Consider the following 22,642-nt stretch of genomic DNA (forward strand, 5'->3'; position numbering starts at 1 on the left):
ACGTGGGCAAGTAATAAGACAAAGTGCATGTCTGAAAAGAGTAAGTTTGTTGCCAACATAACAAGCCAGGAGTCTATGCAGCTTATTTGATCATTGGGCAGATCATAGAGAAATCAATTCTTATTCATGCTCACATAAGAGAAACAAGTCACAGCATCAGAAGAAAGAGAGAAAATAGACAATTGGGAGGAACCTTCTTGCTTAGTGACATGGTGAAGAAGTGTTTCTTGCTAATCAATTCCTCATTAGCCATTGGCGCCAAGTTTGATGCCTACATGGAATAGTGTGCTAGAAGGTAAAATTGAATACAGACGAAAAAGGTTTGTGATACCTGTGGTTGCGTGAGGGGAATGTGGGCACCTAGGCATGAGTTTACTGCAATTCCATTACAAGTGCTGTGGTAAGTAGATCAAATTGGGCCAAATTCAATGCTGTTAAAATTTGTGCTTGCTGATACCTGTTTCTGTGTTTTGGAAATCAAATGTTTAAAACTCAGTAATTTCTGGAACAGAGTAATTTGTGTAAGTCATACTGCTGTGTATGGTGCTATTGTCACAATGTGTTGGACTGAATAACAGTTCTCTGCATGAGTGAGAAAGGTCAGGAATTTTAAATCTTGTTGGCATTGTTTTAAATTACTTGAATTCTATTGTTTTCACTAGTGAATATTAAGGAAGACGTGAAAATCATCATTTCATTTCAATTACGCAAAACAATCTTAGCAGTAAATGTTTAAAGGGAATATATGAACTGTTTGACAAAATACATGACATTTTTGTTACGAGCAGCAAGCTGTGTAATTAGTTTATGTAGTTTTTGTTTGATCTTTGAAAGAGTATCATGTGTTCCAAACAACATTAAATCGAATATGGTTGGAATTCTTCTCAAGACATTGTATACCAAGAGTTTTACATTCGAACATTATGTCGTCAGATGCTAAAATCAGTGCGAAATTTTTTGTGGCCAAATGGGGTGATCTTTTACAATGGTATTAGAGCTAGTTATCTGGCCAGCCTGTTAGGAAGATTCAGAGTCTTGACTTTGGAAAAAAGTATGACACCAAACATTGGACAGTGGTTGGTGAAAGCATTGCAAGAAGCATGTGGTAAGCTCAATAATCATCAACCAAGGGATGTTGTTTTCAACACTTCGAATGAATTATAAGGTTGTTTGAGCATAATGGAGCAGACACCTTCAAATTCGTTACAGCTAGCTCCTGCCCTTGTGGTGACTAGTTAAGGGAAGAATGGCTCTTGAGGCATTTATATGATGGGATTGGAGTAATGGTTACTAAATGTCTAAGTCAAGTTTTGAGAATTTAGGTATTTGGAGTTTCATACTATGAGGATACCATAAAGGACATATTGTGACTGATGTTTGACAATGTTCAAGGTCTTGATTACATTAGTACTATTCATTCTTCAAGAAGGTTTGCTATACTAAAATTCTTTGCAAAAATTTGGAGTGGGTATCGTCCTGTTAGATTTGAAATAATAGGAGTTGATTTACGCTAGGTTACTGGATCCTTGCCTTTAGCCTCAGATCTTGATTCCGGTGCAGTGCTGATACTGATTCTGTCCAGATTCTCGAATTTTGGATGAGCATATCTGCAAAACCCACAGAGAATTAGGATGCTAGTCTGGAATCCGGAGGAATCTAGAGGCATCATTCAAGGCTGTGGGTACCCAAAAACAAGCCCCACATGCTGTTTTTATTTTTATTTTTTAAATTTAAAAACCATCATCTAATTTCGACGGATAAAGCATGCATTTGGTCATTTGATGATCATTCATTCATCTCTTAAACATTTTTGACCATTTTTTCTTTATTTGACAGCTGTAGCATTTTTCTTTGAAAGTGAATGCTATGGAGGACATGCACATACATGTTACATGTATGAATTTGGGACACACACACACACACACGCACACACACACACACATACGAGAGCCCTAGATGTATTGTATATATATGTATATGAATCCAAGACATTGATCTATATATTCATATAAATACATATTACATGTAGCATTCATGTATATATAGGGTGAACATGTTCCATATATGTATGTATGTATCTATCTGTGTGTGTGTGTGAATCTATATATGCTACATGTATACATATTTGATAATGTCTACATATATATCAGCAGTATTGGAACCCACCCCAATTGTTTTTTTGCCGAATCCGGGAGTCCAAATTTGATCCCGAACCCGAATCTTAATCAAAACGAGGATTGGCAACTTAATATATACGATATGTTTCATCTTTTCTTGCTCACAATTTTGGAGAGCATATGATAAAGTGTAATGTCCCCAATTTTAGCAGGTTCTTGCAGTTGGCCAAGTCAGCTCAGCATAGCGACCCTCATGAGCTGACAGGGCATTTTGGGGGTCCCAATCATGGATTTACTATTTTTAGTAGTTGCTATTTTTGGCAGTGCAGTGTGTGGCTTGGCAGTTGGTCGTCACCTATGGTTAATCAGGTTAATGATTGCATGAGCTCTTATTTATTTATTAATCATTAAGTTGCATTATTATAATAATGTTTATATTACTAATAATAGGGCGGGGGCCCTAGCTCGGTTGGCTAAATCTTCCCTGTTGTAGGGGGTTGGTCACGGGTTCTAGTCTCCCTCGTCCTCGTGGTACCAGTGGGCGTATCGCGCCAGCGCTACCGGTCACGTTAAAAAGTTTACCCTGCGCATTTAAAATTTAAATAATGTTTATATTACTAGTAATTATAATAATGACTTCAAGGGATGTTTCTAAAAAGCGAGTTGGAAAGTTTCTAGTGTTGAGTTATTTTGGAAAACTTCCACAATTTCTAAAGTGGAGTTTAAAGAAAACTTTGGCCAACGAAAGGCTTATAAATAAGAGCTCATTCATTGGAAAAGACACGCTTGATTATATATTTTCTTTTTGTGCCTTTGCGGCTTTTTCCTTGTTTTTTGACTTGTGAGCCTTTGCTGAAGTACAAGGGTCTCGTCTAAAAGTATACAATTGACCAACATTCTCCTACTCTATCTACTGTGGCTTGGAGACTCTGATAATAAAGGTTGACGTTTCTTGCCGAGATTTTACATTGGGTTTGTTGAATAAATTAATATTGGAAGCCTACGAATTCGCAAGTACGAGCAGGCGTGGTTGAATGCAAGGGCAGATTGTTCACAAAGTGATTGGTCAGCATCATCATGGGACCTACATGCCACCCTCAATCCTGTGTTTGAGAGAGGACAACTGTTTGAATGTTGGAGTAACACCTAATTGGAATTGCGATTTGAAACCAGCCACGTGAATGACCAAACCAAGCCGTGAGTGGTAATTGGGTCTGAATTTTGGAGACGACACTTGTTGGAGTTGTTGTAGAGGCCAAATTCATTGCTGTGAGAAGGAATTTTGCATATCTACATTCTACCATGAGGAAGTCAACTGCAAATGAACACTAGAAGGGACAACTATTTCACAATATTCCATTCAGGTTCCAAAACGCTATTCAAAATTGTATTGAAATTATTGGAAAGTTGTTCTTTTTTTTCAAATTTAATAAATTGGCAAACGATATCTTGATAGGGTTATGATTCTAAAATTTATGTCATGAGAATTTATGTAATGCAAAGAAAAACAAGAAACAAATATATGATCAAAAATTAGAAAACTTTGAAGCAATAATTTGTTCATCAAGATTTGAATTGGGAACCGGCTAGGGATTTTTACATTGGTATCAGAGCCGTTTCCTACCATCCTGTGGGGTAGGAGAATATTTTTTAATTTCAGATCTGCAGTTGTTTCGGGAGTGACCAACACTCTAGTTTTCTCCAGCCATGGATAGACAAAGGATTGGCAGTTCTAGAAGTCAATGGAGTAATGAGGAAGTTAGCATAAAAATGAATGCTTTGCAGGAGAGTATGGAGAAACTTAAACTTCATCAAGAGAGATTGACGGAGAGCTTGTTGCTACCAACGATAGTTGAGAGGGCATCAAGGTATATGGTTTCCGCCTTTAGAAGGTCGACATTGAGGTTGTAGGGAAGGAATCTTGAGTTTTCCCCTACAGGTGTCCATGATGCTGTTGTACCTATATTTAGTACAACACCTACGAGTCCTATCCGCAGTGTTGATGATGGACTCATTTCATAGGGACATGTGGATATGCCTGTGATGGATAGGAACACTGAGCTTCAGCAAGTTGAGGCTCCCAAAGTAGTTGCTATGGTTAGTTAAGAGGCAGTTGATGATGTAGTTATCGCTGACTTTTTAGACTCACCATAGGAGGGAGTTGTTATTGGTGACTCATATGTCAACTACTGCAGTGTTGCTTTAATACAGGGGGCAGTTGCTTCCTTAGGTGGGACCGAGGCATGTATGGAGTCACCCAACTTTGATGTTGGTGATACAAGTGGTACAATGAAGTCGGGAGATGTGGATGTAGATGGTATGGACACATTTGATGATGCTATGAGCTGCACCAGGTATGATATCCTTTATCAAATATTGGGTGATGACTCTGAGGAGGTTTTGCATGAGTCACAAGATCAATGTTTACATGATCTTATGTTTGAGGTGGAAGTTGAGACATGCGAGGAGATTGATATTGCAAGGGCTTGCATTTCTTTGGATGAGGAGTTGGTTGAGGTACTTGGTAGTTGTATCTTGGATGTGGAGTTGTGTGAGGATGATGGTGCACGTATTAGCGATCTTGTGTTGGGCAGTTCTGATTCAATTTCCTATCACAGTGCAGTTTGTGAGACAGATAGATTGCTTAGGAGTCAGGTGTTATCAAGGCATCATGTGACCAGTCAGCTGAAGGTGAGTGATAGTGACATTTCTTCAGCTCTTGTGCATTATGATATTGTCCGTCATATGCTAGCTACATCTGGTTAGGGTGCTCCTATGCCTAATGAGCACAATGATAGTACACTTTCTCTAGCAGAGGTTCATGCGCTTTGAGAGGCTATTAGGATCTTGAAGCATAATTACTTGTAGCTAGTTGCTGACTAGGATTACCTTCTCGAGTGGGTAAGCACCTGTCATGAGATATTGTTAGAGAAAGAGGTGGTAGAGCTCACCCAAGAGCTTGAGGTGATTGTGGACTCTCTTCAGTGTACTCATCGAGCTCTTCAAGAGTCACAGTCACAATTGGATGAGGTGACCGTAGAGTTGGAGCATGTTCGAACCACACCAGACCCAAATTCAGTTCAATTGAATATTGTGGTGGGTGGTGAGTTTGCTTCTACGGTTGGGGATGATGGATGTGATGATGTGGGCGACACATTCGTCCAAGATATGGGTGCAGCAAGTACGGATGAGGTGAGGGTATTAGGCGAGTTGGGCTCTCATGTTGATTTGTTTCCTTCTATTGGAAGTGAATCTATTTCTTCATCTCATACAACCAATAGCATTGGACAGTTGGCAGCGTCATATTTTCAGAGGGATCAGCTATGGGTCACGGGGGACAAGGTTGATGCTTCCACATATAATTTCTACTGTACTGAGTCATTTATGGAGTATTTACTTGAGATCTTGAATTTGCGGGAGGATTCATACAGGGTATCTGAGGGTACTCTCATTTGGAGCTCTCATGCTGTACAATGTTTGGTGGGGAGGATTGTAGAGACCTTGGCTACAATGCTTCTCAATAGGGATTTCAAGGTTGGATTTGTTGAGAGGATTGCCCAAAATCTAGGTAGATTAGTCGTTCGGAGTCAAAGATTGGAGCCATCTTTTGATTCCCAGACTGATATTGATGAGCCCTTGACAGAGATTGGGAGTTTTTATCGACATTACACTGTGAGGAGTGCTCGTCACTTTTATTTTGGCCCACAGGTAGAGGATTTGATTTCGCGTCAGTGTGGGTTGGCTACAATTTCTTACCATCCATTATGGGATGGGTTAGCACCTTCTTCTACTGATAGGATTGATAGCTTCAAATTTGACCCCTTGCAATTGCTACAGACCCAGGACAGTTTGTTAAAGTTTGGAGTTGGTGGTAGTGTGTCGGGTATCTATGATTGTTGCCATCTCCATAATGCAGTTGGGTGTGAGTATTAGTTTGATGGGGACTTAGGTGTTGATAGAGTTGATACTTAAATTGAGTTGAGTTCTTATGGGTTGTTGCCTTCATCAACACCTTGGGTCAGTTTTCAGATGATTTTGATGTTGATGTCAGTTATTTGGGTGTTGGTGCTACAAGAGTTGCTTGTACATAGCAGAGATACATAGTTCTACCTTTGGGATCCAAGTGGATTGTGTGTTCATTTTGCTCCGAGATTGCTTGGGGACAAGCAATCTTAGGGAGGATTGTAATGTCCCCATTTTTAGCAAGTTCTTGCAGTTGGCCAAGTCAGCTCACCATAACGACCCCCGTGAGTTGACAGGGCGTTTTCGGGGTCTTAGTTATGGATTTACTATGTTTAGTAGTTGCTATTTTTGGTAGTGTAGTGGGTGGCTTGGCAGTTGGTTGTCACCTGCGGTCAATTAGGTTGATTGCATGAGCTCTTATTTATTTATCAATCATTAAACTGCATTATTATAATAATGACTTTAAGAGGTTTTTCTAAAAAGCGAGTTGGAAAGTTTCCAATGTTGAGTTCTTTTGGGAATCTTCTACAATTTTTGAAGTGGAGTTTAAAGGAAACTTTGGCCAACAAAAAGCCTATAAATAAGAGCTCATTCATTGGGAAAGACACGCTTGATTATATATTTGCTTTTTGTGCCTTTGTGGCTTTTCCTTGTTTTTTGACTTGTGAGCCCTTGTTGAAGTATAAGGGTCTTGTCTAAGAAGTTCTTGGCAATTGTGCTGAAGTATACAATTGACCGACATTCTCCTACTTTGTCTATTGTGGGTTGGAGACTGATAATAAAGGTTGACGTTTCTTGCTAAGATTTTACATTGGGTTTGTTGAAAAAATTAATATTGGAACCCTGTGAATTTGCAAGTACTGGCAGGTGTGGTTGAACGCAAGGGCAGATTGTTCATAAAGTGATTGGCTGACATCTTCATGGGACCGACACGCCACCCCCAGTCCTGCATTTGAGAGAGGACAGCTGTTTGAATGCTGGAGTAACGCCTAACTGGAATTGCGATTTGAAACCAGCCACGTGAATGATCATACCAAGCCGTGAGTGGTAGTTGGGTCTGAATTTTGGAGACGGCAGCTGCTGGAGTTGTTTTAGAGGCCGAATTCATTGCTGTAAGAATGAATTGTGCATATCCACATTCTACCATGAGGAAGTCAACTGCAAATGAACACTAGACGGGACAGCTATTTCACAATATTCAATTCAGGTTCCAAAACGCTATTCAGAATTGTATTGAAATTATTCGCAAGTTGTTCTTTTTTTTCAAATTTAATAAATTGGCAAACAATATCTTGATAAGGTTATGATTTTGAAATTTATGTCATGAGAATTTATGTAATGCAAAGAAAAACAAGAAACAAATATGTGATAAAAAATTAGAAAGCTTTGAAGAAATAATTTGTTCATCAAGATTTGAATTGGGAACCGCCTAGGGGTTTTTACATAAAGAGCCATTAAGAATGTTATGGTTACGACCATCAATGAGACTGTTACCATCTCCCAATCTAGCTTTTCTATGCTTCTAGCTCTTTGCAAACAAGATTGGGCTCCTTATATTGCTATGTATGGATTGGTCAGAGCAGTGTATTGAAAGTGAAGTCTTGGGCAAATTGAAGCCTCACTTGATTAAATAAGACTAGATGGAAGAAGATGAATTCAATTCAGAAGTTGTACATAAAGAGAACCCTTTGCCTCATGATGAACATGTATCAGAATTCCAACATGTCTTTTAGACTCGCATGCACCTACACATGCTAAGAGAGAGTGCAATGGAATTCACAAATAGCAGCATTGAATACACATAAAGTGGATACAAATGTAGGGATATGGGAGATGATTAATATGCTTTCTGATAATGGTTTCAAATCAGTTAATGATAATGTTTGCTTTTTTCATTTGTGACACAGGTGGCTTTTGGTTTGCCTATGGAAAATTTATTGTAATTCCTTTCGATGTTCTTTCTATATCGCATGAACCTTTTGTTGAAGATGACTTTGAAGGAGCTAAATCTGATTTTTCTTTGCTTGAAGATGGTTTAGTATAGAGTTTTTGTCATCATCTTTGTTTGATCTTGATTAGAGGAACCAATTTTTGCTAACTGCTGAAATTGAACTACAAGTCTTATGTAGTATGGATAGCAGTTAGCACATATCAGCAGGTGGATAAAATGATTCAGAATGTGCCAATAGGTCAAGGCGAGCTTCATATTTTCCTTGTTGATTTACGAACAACAGGGAACACTATGGAAGAAATCAAGGCACCCTACATAAAGGTGATCCGTGATAGAAATTTGGTAACTATGATTGCAAATGCCGACAAAGATCTACACAAAGAAACAAAGTTTAAATTGACAGAAGCAGATGATCTTATTGTTGTCACTAATCATTTCAGGGAGCTGAATAAAAGGACTGAGAAGATCAAGGGGGCAATTAAGGAATTTGACAACATACTATAGACTGATGATTTAGACAGTTGTCTCAAAAGATCAAGTGATAAAAGTTTGGACCAGCTGGAACATTGGGATGGATTTGGAGTAAAGGATAGTCTTAAGTTGGGTGATAATCCATTGTTTGAGGTGGATGCTGATGTGTGTTATGATAATCCACTCTTTGAGTTAGATGAAGGTTGCAGTTCCCATACTCATGATTCCAAATGTTGATAAGGATTGGAAAGAACATGAAGAGTTTGAACTCTTATTGGAGGAGGAAGTCTCACAAGGTGTAGTTTGCAATTGTGAAAGTGTTGTTATAATAAATTATGTATGTAGTTTCATAGGAGTATACCTGATAGAAGAATCACTTTTGATGAAATAAAAAATAGGGCATGTATGGCATGAGTGCTATGAAGTTACCATGAAAGGATGTGAAGCAAACACTGATTTGATGATGGTGAACAACAGTTCTTATACTCTTCTTTTCCATAAGATGTCAGCTATGAATTATCAAGCTGCCATGGTTTTGGTAAATCACTTTGCTAATGCTCAAGATTTCAGCTCTATGCATAGGGATGTGTTAATTGTTTCAAGTTGGTGATTGTTTGGAATTTCTAATGGAGCCAACTGATGTATTCCACATTGATTGCATTGTAAGGTATGCACACCAATTTTCTTTTAGACCATCATTTAGATGGTTTCATCATTTCCTCAATGATACACAAGAAATAAAGGATGTCTCGTGTAAAGGATTACACACATTTCAATGGAAAGAGATACTTTCTCTTTTAGAAAGTGAATTAATAACTTGTAGAACTCCCAGTTTACTTGTACAAGACGGTTACTATGTTGGAATACACAAAAATGAAATAGACATTTGGTAGATGTCATCCAATAATGAGATTGATAGAGTTTGGTTTGTCCGCTGGTATCCAATGATTTCTATGATGTGTGGATTGCATTATGGTGGATTATTTCACAAAATGACAAAATTTGACAAGTTTTTGGATTCACATGTATCAAACTTGTACACTTGATATATGGTGAAGCATTCTACATTGTTCTATGGTAGACTGACATGTTCACAAAATTTTCTCGATTTAACCCTTTAAAATCAATGAACATTCATGAAAATCACATCTGATTTAATCAAGATTTTTTTGAGGAGGATGGGGGAATTGTTTTGGCTGAGGATTTTTGGAAAACTATGAAAATTGGGATTATTCGAGGGTTTATGCTTCTTTGGGCCACTTTGACTCGTCATTCCTAGGGGAAGGTCCTAGTGAATGAAATGAATATACACTAGATGGAGAGTTTGATGGGAGGAGAAAGTGTTAATGAGTCATAATTGACAGATAGCATCTTTGGTGTGTGGGTGGAGAATGGAATGCATATACACTAGATGGAGAGTTCGATGGGAGGACAAAGTGTGAATGAGTCATAATTGACAGATAGCATCTTTGGTGTGTGGGTGGAGAATGAAATGCATATACACTAGATGGAGAGTTTGATGGGAGGACAAAGTGTTAATGAGTCATAATTGACAGATAGCATCTTTGGGTGTGTGGCTGGACATTCTACTTCTAAGAAAATTTATTTGCTCATACTTTGCTGGTTTTGTTCTCCTTTTGGACCCCTTTATGGGCTTGGCCAAGTCATGTGGTTTCTTGATTTGCATAACCTCAGTAAGATTTAGAGGTTATCACAATTAAGTTAAGCAGTTAAGTTATTGCGAGAAGTTTGCGGTTTATCATAGAGAAGTGGCCAACTTATTGGTGATAATTTAAGGTCTTTTTGGCTTGAATTTCTCGCTAGAAAACCTTAAGTTTTCTCGTGTTGCAAAAGTTGTCGCGACAAGTAGAGATATTTGCCACTTCTTGGAGAGAATATAATCTATGGTTCAGAAAGCCCTTGAAGCCTACAGTCATCCACTGTGATAATCAATGCTGCATTAAGCTTTCAGTGAATCCAGTTTTTTACAATCGACCTAAGCATATTGAAATACTTTATCATTATATTAGAGACATGGTAGATCAAAATGTTCTGAAGCTGGAATACATAAGCACAAATGAGCAGACAGCTGATGTACTTACCAAACCTCTTTCCAAACCCAAATTGGAATATTTCAAATGCAAATTTGGTATGATTAAATTATAATTGTAAACACTGAAATCAGGTTTCAGTTTTCTTTTATTTATTTATATGTATTATTGATTAAAATGGCACTATCTTATAGTTGCATTAGATATGTAATAAAGGTTGACGATCTTTCATTGACATATATAAAGAGAAGGTAACCATTGTAAGATGACGATTTTACAAGTGGTAGATCTGTTATCTTGACAAGATTGTGTTGTTATTTTGAATAACCAAAAGTCTTGATAACGAACATATTATGATCAGACTTCATGAAGCTGTTGTCCCGGAGTGCCAGAGATCATAATAGTTGTCATGATAGAGTTCATGACATTGTGATTTCGGTTATCTGATGAACTCCTCCAGATTATTGTATCTAAGTATTGCAAATTCGATAACCTATTCTCCTAGTAGATATCATTGAAGATGATACCTGTACACATATCAAGAGAATTTGTGAAACTTTGGTATCTCACTTCTCCCTCACTAAGAGGGAGTGTTAAAGTGTAGCTTCAGTAGAAGTGAAGTGCACAAAGTGTATGATCTTGTGTGTATATATTATATAAATTATCAGTTCAATATATTTCTGATATTATTTCATATACTTAATATGTTTATATATATACCACAGCAGTTTACTTACATACATACATACATACATACATGATGTAATATATTAATCTCTCAAATATCAAAATCGTATGTATCGGGCATAATGTATATTCATATAAACAAATGATAGTTTGAGATTAGTTAGTCCATGTAGGGACATGACTCGGCCATGTAGAGTTGTGTCTCTACGGGGACTTAGACTCATATAAAGATAAATAACCTTGCTGCTGAGATACATATCAATCAAGTGGAAATATAGTATCTCCAGCGGCAATCTGTATTATTATATAAATAGTATTCTCCAGCAAAGTCTGCAATCTTGGTTATATTATTAAATACATCAGTTTAAACTTTACTGTACACAAACAGTCCTAAGGTAATCACAGACAAGCTTCAGTTATACGGAGATTTATAAGAAGCAAATTTATAATCTGAAAATACCAGGTCTGCAATATTTTTTGGAGCTGTTTGTAATGTTTGATCAAATTAATAAAAGCCTGAAAGTGGTCGATTGTAATTAGAACTCTAATTTCTATGTTATGTTGCAATAGTGTCATATTTCATGTTGTTTCCTATCTTGAAAATACAGATATGAAAAAAGTACAGACCTGAAAGAAATACATTTAATTCTTCATTAAACGAAATAAAAGTGCAAACTAGAGCAGTCCCTTACACTTTCCTTCCATGTTTCTTACCCATTATAGTCTCGACTCTCTATTGATCATAGAGGCAAATAGGTCCCTTTTAAACATCTTTGAGCCCAAACCATCCAAAAGATGTCTAGTTTGATAAATCATGGCACCTACCTTATTCATCTTTCTTTGCCTCATTTTGCCCCTCCACACTCCAGTGCTCTATGCTATTTTCTTTGGATCCTCAACATGTTGAATCTGCTTTTCATGCCAATGGCCACCGTGACCCTAAAAAGCAATCGCTACTAAATACTCCATGGATGTTTGGTGACCAATATCTGTCTATAGTTACTATGTTTGGAAAATAATCCACTTCTCAAACCTTGGTTTTCTTTTCTGCATTTGCATCTTTCCTCTTCTACACATGCTATTTTCAGAGAACTGCATTGAAGCTCTATACACAAGCTCGATTGGTGCTTATTCTGGCATATACTTGGGCATTCACTCTGCTATTCATCCTCCATACACCTGCATTTACACACACTTTTCCTTTTTTGAAAAATACCTAATTTTTTTATATATCACTGTTGACACATTAGCATAGCCATAAGCTTATACAGAAACACTTCATGGGGTCATGCACTTATCAGTTATCACACTACTCAATCTGTTTACACTGAACATGCAAAATAAGGAGATTGGCTTGGGTGAGCTCCTAACCGAGCTGTATGCACCAATTTTTTCTTTGATATATGTAACATGTGATCATATTTGTAAATTGTTTAGATAAACCGATCTAATTTTATATGTTTTATATGAACAATGATAAATAGAGTACCAACTGATGTTCTTTTGTATGATTTGTAGGTTAGAACTGTATGATTTGAGTGAGCTCAAAATTCCAGGAGATGGAAATTGCCAGGTTAGTTGAATTGGCTATCAATTTGTAAAAGTTTTAAGCATTTAATTTCTCGTGGAGCTGCAGAAGACATATCTTTTTTAATTTTAAATAATGATAGTTTCATCCGTGTTAAAAATATATTTTCTAATATCTATATTGGAGAGACTGTCATTCTTATTATATTTTAATTTATTCTTCCCTCAAGTAATAGAATTCAGAAGCTTATGAAAACACAAACCCAGGTACTATGACAGGATAGGAGGTCCATTGTAAGAGAACTGTAATATCAAGATCAGCTGAATACACTAAGTCCTTATATCCTTAGAAGAGCTTGTGACGACAATTTTGAAGACTATTTGATATGAAGAATGACCATAGGACCCAGGTCAATGCCTTTATGAAGTAATTGTATATTAGAATGATTCGTGATGTGTGTAGTGTGTTCCTAAACATTTTTTTATTGGATCTGTTTGCATTACTTTTTTTTTAATTGAAATAGGCTGCATGACATAATACATGAAGGTTTTACATAACTTCCATGTAAGTTGTGCAGGATAGAGTGAAATAGACACAACAATTTTATTTTGACAATTGTACTTTGTCAAGTTGATTACTTACACTTGGTCTTTACAGTGTTATTTAATTGCAAATGTATGGTACATTTCCCTAAAGCAGATTTTTTTTTCAATTTCTTTGAAAATTATAGGTATTTCCAAACTAAAAAATAAAAAAGTGAGTCATATTTATAAGGTTGACTTGTCAAATGAATTATGGTCTAGAGAAATACACATCAGTCGATTGTATTTTTTTTGTTGTGTGTTATAAATCTTTCAAAGGTGATAAGCTCTGTCTCACAACACGACGTGAAATCAAGCAGTTTTATGTTCAGTCATTGTTTTAATGTGGAAATGAAACAGTGACTGTCAATACAAACCTGGTAGCATCATCATTACCTTGGAATTCTAAAGGTAGCCTTTGCTACCATAGTCTCACTAATTTGTCTCAAGTAGTGCAAAATGGGATCGGCCAAATCACATAGTTTCTGCTTCTTATTTTATATATTATTATATAGTTTCTGCTTCTATTTCATGCTTTAGAAGGCAAGATCATTGCAACTACCTATATTTGTTGTAGAAGTTTTTACAACAATATAAGTAGATGGAGATTAGTTAGTGGCATGAGTATGAAGACATCTTTACTACAGATTGAAGCAGTAAATAGATTTGATAGTTATTATCCCTTTGCTCAAAGGCACCATGTACAAATTGGTTAGTTCTAAAGAATACTAAGATAAAGATTTAGATCAGAGAAACAATACACATAGTTGTTAGAATGTGAAGTTGATGCTATTAATGTTGTTATCATTAATGGTTGTTAGTGATGTCAACATATCCTATGCACGTTCACATTTTGGTTGTATCTGTTGATGTGTACGAATAGTTTGTGTGTATTTGTAGAAGTGTTCACCAAAAGATGTGCTTCAAATTTTTATCCTTATTCTTTTCAGTGGGTTTTCCACTTTGTGTAAAACATATGGTGGATCGATTGTTTGGGGTCAGTCTTTTTTGAAGTGTGTTCATTTGTGTTTGGGTCCCAATAGCTATCATGTAATGCATCCGTCCTGTCTGGTGGAATTGATGGCTTTCAAGATGGTGCTGTGTGTTGGCATGTGTGAGGCAAGTTATTTTAATTGAGGTGGTCCACATTTCATTCCTTACCACTGCAAGAATTCTTGCTGTGACCTATATCAGATTTCTTATGTTTGACATGGGTGATGAGATCAAGCAGTATAAGAAGGGTGATGAATTCAATTGTTCGTGAAGTGATTGCGAATTTGTTGTAGGAAATGTATGTGTTGATTGTATGTGTGGATGCAATTTGTAGCAGACTGTAATATCATTTTTGTATTGCAGTGTTTCAGTGACAGTGATCTCAATGGTGGATTCTATCTCTTTTTATATATTCTTGTAGTGAGCCTATTTGTTCTAGTAGTGATCCTATCTGTATTGGTAGTTAGCCATATTCTTTACTAAGGTTAGTTAACTTGACCAATAATGAGCCAACCTGCGGTGAGCAAAACCGGTAGCTCTAGTATATATTATATTATATATTTTTATTGATATATATATATATATATATATTACATTTGTATATTGATGTATCTTATAACATGATATATATTATGCACTGTATAATGACATATCTTGTAGATATATATCATATTATAATAAATCATTATATATGTATATATATAATTTATTATTTATTCATATTATAATTTAGTAAATATTTTTCTAATAAATCAATTGTTTTTGTTTCACTTACATAACTTTGGCGTCAAAGAGATGACAATATTGTCTATAGGGTTTCATGTGGGGGACATGACACTTTATAAATCCATTTGCACTCAATAGGCTTTTCAATGGAGGCAATTCTAGGAACTCCTGATTTTGATATTTGGGCAATACAGTAGCTTCCTACTTTAGTTTTCCTTGGGCCTCAAAGAAATAATGTCATTTAGAAACCTGGTAAAGATCAGAAGAAAGATCAAAATGAACATGTTCAGCAGGTAATTTAGAGCTTAATTTTCTTGTTCTTTTAGGTTTTTTTATCTTGAGGATTTATCATGTACTCCTTCCAAATTGAAATATTAGGTCTCTTATGCACTTAAGGAACATGTTCTGTAGGTGAAGGATTATTTGGAATCCTGGGTAGAATGGAACTAATGTGAATCTTGTGCTGTTGATACACAAGTGGACAAACACTAATTAGAGATTTTCTCACAAGCTACCTTGATGAACTGCGATGCTAAACTTTTGAAGGTGCTTGAAGGCTCAATTTAGGAGATGTGATAACCTCTTGGGAATGACAGGAAAAATATGGCTCTGTTTCCTCAACATCAACACATTGACGAAAATGGTTTTATAATTAGAGATATCATTAATTTTTGTATGCCTTAGAATCTTCACCAGAGCTAGCAAAGAAATATCTAAACACTTCCAGAATCTAGGACGTCTTCTCTGTTCAAGAGTCAATATGTAAACAGTTGAACCTTGAACTGAAAAAGATAAAATAATATACCTTAGGTTTGTGATCAGACAGACTTCCTTTGATGTGATGTTGGTAAGGCTTTGCAAGGTGTGTTTTTGGAGAAAAACTGATGTGTTAACTTCTCCACAGTATTTGTAGGGCACATTCATGCCATACATCATGTGCTATACCATCTCCATGATTGTATTATTTTTAGCTTCCAACCATTCCATTCTGTTGCAAACTTGGAGGGGTAGTTAGTTGCCATTAAATGCCTTTTCTTTTTTACATAATTCTAGTTGAAGTGAAGTCCTCCACATATAGGACCTGAACTCAGCCCATTATAGGTGTAGTTAGTCTCAATCTGATGACTTGTGAATGTCTCTAGATCTACCAATTCCTTGAAATTTAAGAATGCACCACTGGAGCAATTTGACATCTCTCTCAAAAAGAAATCTCGCATTTTTTTGAGACATATCATCCACTAACGTTATAAAACAACATTGGCCGAGTATAGTGAGAGATTTCCAGGAAGGTTCACAGAGAAAAACGATAAAAAAATCACTGATATGATGCATATATAGGAAAAACAACATATATTATGAATTTTTTGTTATGATATTACTAGTGATTCATCATCAACAATATAACTGGTGATGCCATTCTGAAGTCCTGGGTTGGATGACTGTTGTCCAGACATTTTTTATTAAATATATGCTTAACTTTACTGTTGATAGTAAGTTGCACATTTTCACACTGCAGAATCTTCAGTGATGCTATTTTTAGGCACAAAATGGAAACATAGACCCATTTGGTTATGCAATGATATTGTTATTTAAGAGGTTTGGTATCTGTAAATAAACAACACAAAAAATCGGAAACATTGGTGTTGTAAAAGAGGCACATTCTTGATTTCAAACCATTGGGTTCTTTGATGAGTTTTGTTATTTTTGTTATTTTTGTTTTGAGTGATGTTTAACTCAAGTTACTTTAGAAGTTGAACTAGATAATCAAGACAGGGTTGGACTGAGATTTACAAACTTATGATTTTATTTAGTTTCAGTTCCTTGCTTTCTATCTAACAGTTTCTAGATTCTAATTTAGCATCATTTTTCTGTATGGAGAAAAGTTTGTTTAGTTCAGTTTCCTTTTGTTCATCATAGCTTCTTTTGAAAATTGCCTTTGGATACATCTTGGAAAGTTTCAGTATCTATTGAATTTTTAACATTATGTTGTCTGGGCTATATCATTACATGGACATTCATTGCCATTGTTTACAAATTGTATTAATTCAATTTTTGTGTATAGTTTCGAGCACTTTCAGATCAGTTTTATCGGACTCCTGAACATCACAAGTTTATTAGGCAACAGGTTGTTGATCAGGTAATTTGTTTTTCTCTTGGGAAATTTTTAAGGACAAGGATACATTCTTAGGATGGTTCAAAACCTTAAAGTGTCTTGATTAGATAAGTTCTGGTTTTAAATGTGATCTAATGGAGAACTGAAATTGAGAGCAATTACATTTATTCTTAAAAAGTATTTCAATAATTTCTCCCCTTGAAAATGTTTAAAATGCTAATTTATCTTTAACTGAAAATAATTTGGGGGTTTCCTGATCATATGGACAGTTGGCTTGTTAATTGTGCTTTTACTTATATAAATGTGCATGACAAATTGCGTTTATATGTTTTCAGTTGAAGTCTAATCGAGAGATGTATGAAGGATACGTGCCTATGGCTTATGATGAGTACTTGAAGAAAATTGCAAAGTAGTTTCTTGCTCTGTTTTATTTTACTTAAAATAAAAAGTTGAATAATATATAGATTGAATTTGTAGTTGTAACAAATTGTTTTCTTGTTTATTCTTTTAATTTCTTATAACTTGTTTGTAATTTCTTGCTTGTAAATGGATAGGAATGGTGAGTGGGGTGACCATGTCACATTGCAGGCTGCTGCAGATTGTGTATGTTTTTTACCCTTTAGTTATTTTAAACTTATTTGTTCGTAGAAGGAATACTGAATTGTTTATATAAGATTAGACTTGTGATTAAAATTCTTTGTGACAATTTTGTATTTTTTAGGTTTAACTCTACTGACTATGCAATAGATGTGCACTTTCTTTAATGTATGTCTTATTTCTGATTTGAGCTGATCTATCAATTAAATGGAAATATTGCATCAAATGAAGATAGATTGAGTCTATGGAATTGGATCATCCTTGGTTAATATCCTTGTTCAATTGCATGTTCAAATGTTTGGCAGCCTATGCAACAAGGACACGTATTGTTGATTTTGTGCTTATAATTTCTATCTTCCCTGGTACATTATATGAATTTGCTATAGCATTTCCATCAAGCAGTCATCTCATTTAAAGGTTACATAATGGGTGCATTGTACGAGTGTAAATGTATAAATGGTTGACCATGAAGCATTGGATAAATGAGGAAATCTTTGGACCAGCTAACAAAATTTTGATTATAATTTCATGGCTTGAAAGTTCTCTAATTGACAAATTTAGAGGTTTCATTGCACAATTCGTAGTAACTTGAGATTTTCTAATTTTCACAGTATTAAATCTCTCCTGTGACATATCTTGTCAATTAATCAACGACATCTTCTGATCATTAGCATAGAGCATTCAACACCAGTAGTCTCTAACACCATCTTGATTTTGCCTCTGTGTGCTTAGTCACGAGTGGAAGTGAGCTCGCTGTTTCACCAACCACCTTTATAATGGGTGCCTATCTTCACTGTGAATATGCCCAATAGTAATTGAATTATACTAGACTTAGTGTGTAGCTCGGCTGTGTTTGATAGTGTTAATTAGTGCCTACCTCTGCAGCATGCAATTCCTTTCTCCAATGGTTTTGGAAATATGAATTCAACGTAGCATTTGTTTCTTAATCTCTTTGATTCCAAGATTGATTTCTTGCATCCTTCATGGCATTTTTCTGATCTATTTTTTTGGGATTCTAATTCACTTTTATTCCATTAACTACATGTTCTTTCAGCTATGATTATTATCAAGATTGCCTTACTTTCTAGCAGTAATTCTCTGGCATTCTTTGTCATAATGCCTGTGTTTTATGTGCTCTAGCCCGATTTCTAGTCTCGGTTTCTTCTGCACTGTTCAACATACCATGATCCATTTTCCATGGATTATGTGAGAGTGCAATGCAGACTTCTTCCTAACCTTGTTACCATTCAGTTTACCCCACTTGGATTAGTCACACCCATTTGACTTCTGTTGGCTTCCCATGCATGACTTGCACATTTTGCAACCAATAAAATCACATGTTATGGGACAAAAATACCTTAAAGTTGCAGGCAAAAGCAACTGAAGAAAGAACATGTGAGGGTTCCCTTTAGAAAAAAAACCTTTATGAAAATTTGTATTTAAAAACCGCAAGAGCTTGAAAAAGGAACTTTCAATGGATTTTTTCATAAAAAAGTTAGAAAATTCTGGAAAAAAATTCCAAGAGGAAAGCAATGATTTCTTTAAATAAGTTTGCCTGACTCTAGAAAACCCCATTGACTTGCTTTGGTACCATGTAATGGTAGTTATATATTCAATAATAAAGACGGAGTTATATTATATAGGGAATTACATTTTGATGTTTCTAATGAAACAAACCTAAATAGAAGAAAAAACTAGAAATACCTAAACTAACAAAGATGATTAAGATGACCATTAAAGAAATATTACATTATTTTAATAAAAGACACCAAATTGCACGGCTATTGATGTCTCTGTCTATAATAGTCAATGTGGTGGTTTTTGGTGTGTGTTATTCTATTATGCTTAGTTGATGGTACTCTTGAGATGAGTCTTGGTAAATATTGCTACTGTAGACATCTCAAACTGACCATTCACATTCTCAATCCCTTGGATGAGGCAAGGGTCAATTTTTTCCATAAAAGGCCTCTCAAGGTGCCCAATCAGCTTTAAAATCTATCTATTTTTGGGAGGGTACCGATATGGGCCATCTGCTCATCCAATTCCTTTATTCTCATTTCCCATGTACTTAGAGTATGGGGACAATAAATATCTTTATGTTTAGATCTTGCCTATACTCCAAGGTTACCATTCCCAACTACCACCTTATTGCCACTTGGAAACCCCTCATGCATTGTGAAGACCACTTCATCCTTCACCATTAATCCCATGCATTTAATCCTAGCCCTCCAATCCATCTCCCTTCATTCATACTTGGACACTTAGTGAATTGCTGAACAAGTTTCCCAACATAAAGGACAAATAGTTGACTTGGAGTTGGCTCATAAAATACAAAAAATAAATAAAGAATAATAATTATTTACTATTTGATGTGTTCAAAAAGCACTTATTAATTCAAAAGAAAATGACTCCAATAGTCGGCTCAATTGAGAACGTGATAGTCCCTCTTGCCAAACAATTTCTTGCCCTCAAGCAATCTCAGGTTCAAGACTCCATAGGGTTTATTAGACCCCATTCAGAGCACCATTGAGCTGAAACAAGAGTATCCTTTCTCCCCTACTCTCTTAGGTAGATACATTGATGAGCTCAAGTCCTTCCCTTGTGACTTCTCACTTTCGAGTGATGATTGCTACCTACATGAGGTTCTGATATCCATTCTACTCTTTATCGACGATGTGGTTCTGTTGGCTTCCTCTTCAGAGGGGCTCCAGAGGTTGCTTGATGGGTTGGCCTCCTTTTGTACCTTGCAACAACTTGTCGTGAATCTGGGCAAGACTTGGGTGATGGTTTTTTAATTGCTTGAAGACTTCACACCTGCATTTTCACTTTCAGGGCGATGAGATTGAAATTACTTCCTATATCTACTCTGGACCCTGCTTCAGGTTGAGAGCTGCCATTGTAGCCGCGGGTCAATAAGGGGCTTGGTTCCCTAGCTATGTTAGAGAGACAGTGCTTCAGACATCACTTTTAGGATACTATGACAAATATGTTTGTTCTGGACTCTTTGGTCAGATCGACTTTCATTTACAGTTCTATTGTCTAGGGGCCCTCTCTCTTCGAGTACAATTAGGGCTCAGTTAAGAGAGTCCAAATCCTCCTTTGATGCATTAGCAAATGTCATTAGTCCTCCCCTCATAGTATCATCATAGTCGAGTTCAGTGCTCAGCCTTTCAGTCTTTGGATTGTGTTTTGACTTCATTTGGTATCTCCATCGACTTTGGGCCTTTGCGGATTCCTTTGAGGGTCACCACTAATACTCTTACCTAGCCTTTTGCTCTTCTGAGGTTGTGGTGGGATCCAATCCTATTGGAAGAGGTCACTGTTGGTTTTCCTAGGCCTTTTCTTATCTTGGTTTGATTGGGATCTCGATGGATCTCCTTGCCCCCTTTCATTTCTCCCTGGATGCCTCCTCTCATCTTCTTCCTTCTTGGTGGGAGTGAAATGAGCACGTTAGGATTGACATTTATAGATAGTATATCATCACGACATGGAGAAATCCTTCGAGGAGACTTCACCCAAGGATGGCCTTTTATGTTGAGCACCTTGTATTCTAAGAACTATATGACTCTCCATGATAGGATCATTGTTTTCCCTCACTATCTCACCCGTTGTTGGAACCACACCCTTTGCATCTCTTTGGGATCCTTTCGGGTGGGTTTTCATTGACTATGTGTTCAGACTAATCGTCATATTAGCAGAAGTACAAGACTTGTTGCCTTTGTTCCCTTGGGGAGGTGGAGATAGAGACCCATTTTATTTTCTGTTGCCCCTTTATTATGAGATCTAGGGGAGGTTCCATTACTTGTTTAGGGGGTGCAAGAGCCTATATCGACTACTGGTGCCTTGCCCTTAACATCCGGGAGGCCACACGGTTGCCTGATCACATCCTAGAGCTTCATTTCACGCCGAGACAGACTTCAGACCAACTCATCACCGCCTTCTTCACCCGCTGGTTCTCCTACTCAAGGAATGAAGAGGTTGCTTGGTGATGCAGGAGCATCCTAGGGTAGCTGGCAATCCTGCATGGTGAAGTAGTTGGACCTTGGAATTGTAGACTCAGTCACCAAAGGAGTGGTGCTCGGTCGTTATTGGGTGTAGTGTTGGCCGAGAAGTTCGGTCACTGAAGTTACTCGGCATATACGGTTGCTCAACATATATTAATGCTCAGCATGTACTATGTTGCTCGACAATGCCTGTAGGAGCTTGGCTAGTGCTTGGTGATGCTTGACAGTGTGGCTTGCGGGATAGAGTTCTTGTGGAATCACTCAATTGACTTGGTGCATTTATTGTGTAAGGATTGAGATCGTGACGCAGAGTGATTGTGGGAGTTTGTGTAGACTCTTGGTTATTCTTTTGTGTATTTAATGAGTGTTGTAAGCCTTCTAAGGCATTTGATATTTAATATCTGTTGAGGGTCGACTTGTGGCTCAACATGTATTTAATGTAAGGGTTTATTTAATTTGTAACTTGCTAGGCCGACTTGTGGCTTAGTTTGGTATAGGTAAAGGGGTCTTGTGGAGTCTTAAGTCATGATCATCCAGCTTGGAGAAAAGGATGTGGCAGAGGAGCAAAGCTTGAGTAGAGCTAGTAGTTGTGGCTTGGGAAACAAGGAGATTGCCTGGTGGCTTGCGGTTTAGATCTTTCTTGGAGGTTTCTTCCAGAGTGCTACTGTGTTAGAGAATTAGGCTAGCAAGGGTTTGGGTTGGATCTTGAGGATCTTGTAGAACTATTACTTGCTTTTTATTTGGTCGTAACTGGGAAGGCCTTACAGCCCGACACATTGCATGTAATCAGGTATTTTATGAATAAAGAGTCTTGTTTGCTATCAGATCTTATATCTCGTTTTGTGTTTTTGTTGTGCGGT

General features: G+C 36.6%; 1 protein-coding gene across 4 annotated transcripts in view; it reads left to right on the forward strand.

Annotated features, from left to right (window-relative positions):
• LOC149562284 (OVARIAN TUMOR DOMAIN-containing deubiquitinating enzyme 12-like) overlaps window positions 1–22,642 on the forward strand; it is a 146,694-nt gene that overhangs the window by 69,382 nt on the left and 54,670 nt on the right. For all 4 annotated transcript variants that reach the window (XM_089825814.1, XM_089825811.1, XM_089825813.1 and 1 more), the window contains 4 exons: window positions 12,759–12,813; window positions 17,131–17,205; window positions 17,517–17,590; window positions 17,736–17,784. In XM_089825814.1, the coding sequence (XP_089681940.1) occupies window positions 12,759–12,813; window positions 17,131–17,205; window positions 17,517–17,590; window positions 17,736–17,784 (253 nt within the window). The remainder of the gene's footprint in view (window positions 1–12,758; window positions 12,814–17,130; window positions 17,206–17,516; window positions 17,591–17,735; window positions 17,785–22,642) is intronic.

Source organism: Cupressus sempervirens, chromosome 4 (assembly GCF_028749045.1).
Source record: "Cupressus sempervirens isolate cs-2001-9-10 chromosome 4, ASM2874904v1, whole genome shotgun sequence".
Lineage (NCBI taxonomy): Eukaryota > Viridiplantae > Streptophyta > Pinopsida > Cupressales > Cupressaceae > Cupressus > Cupressus sempervirens.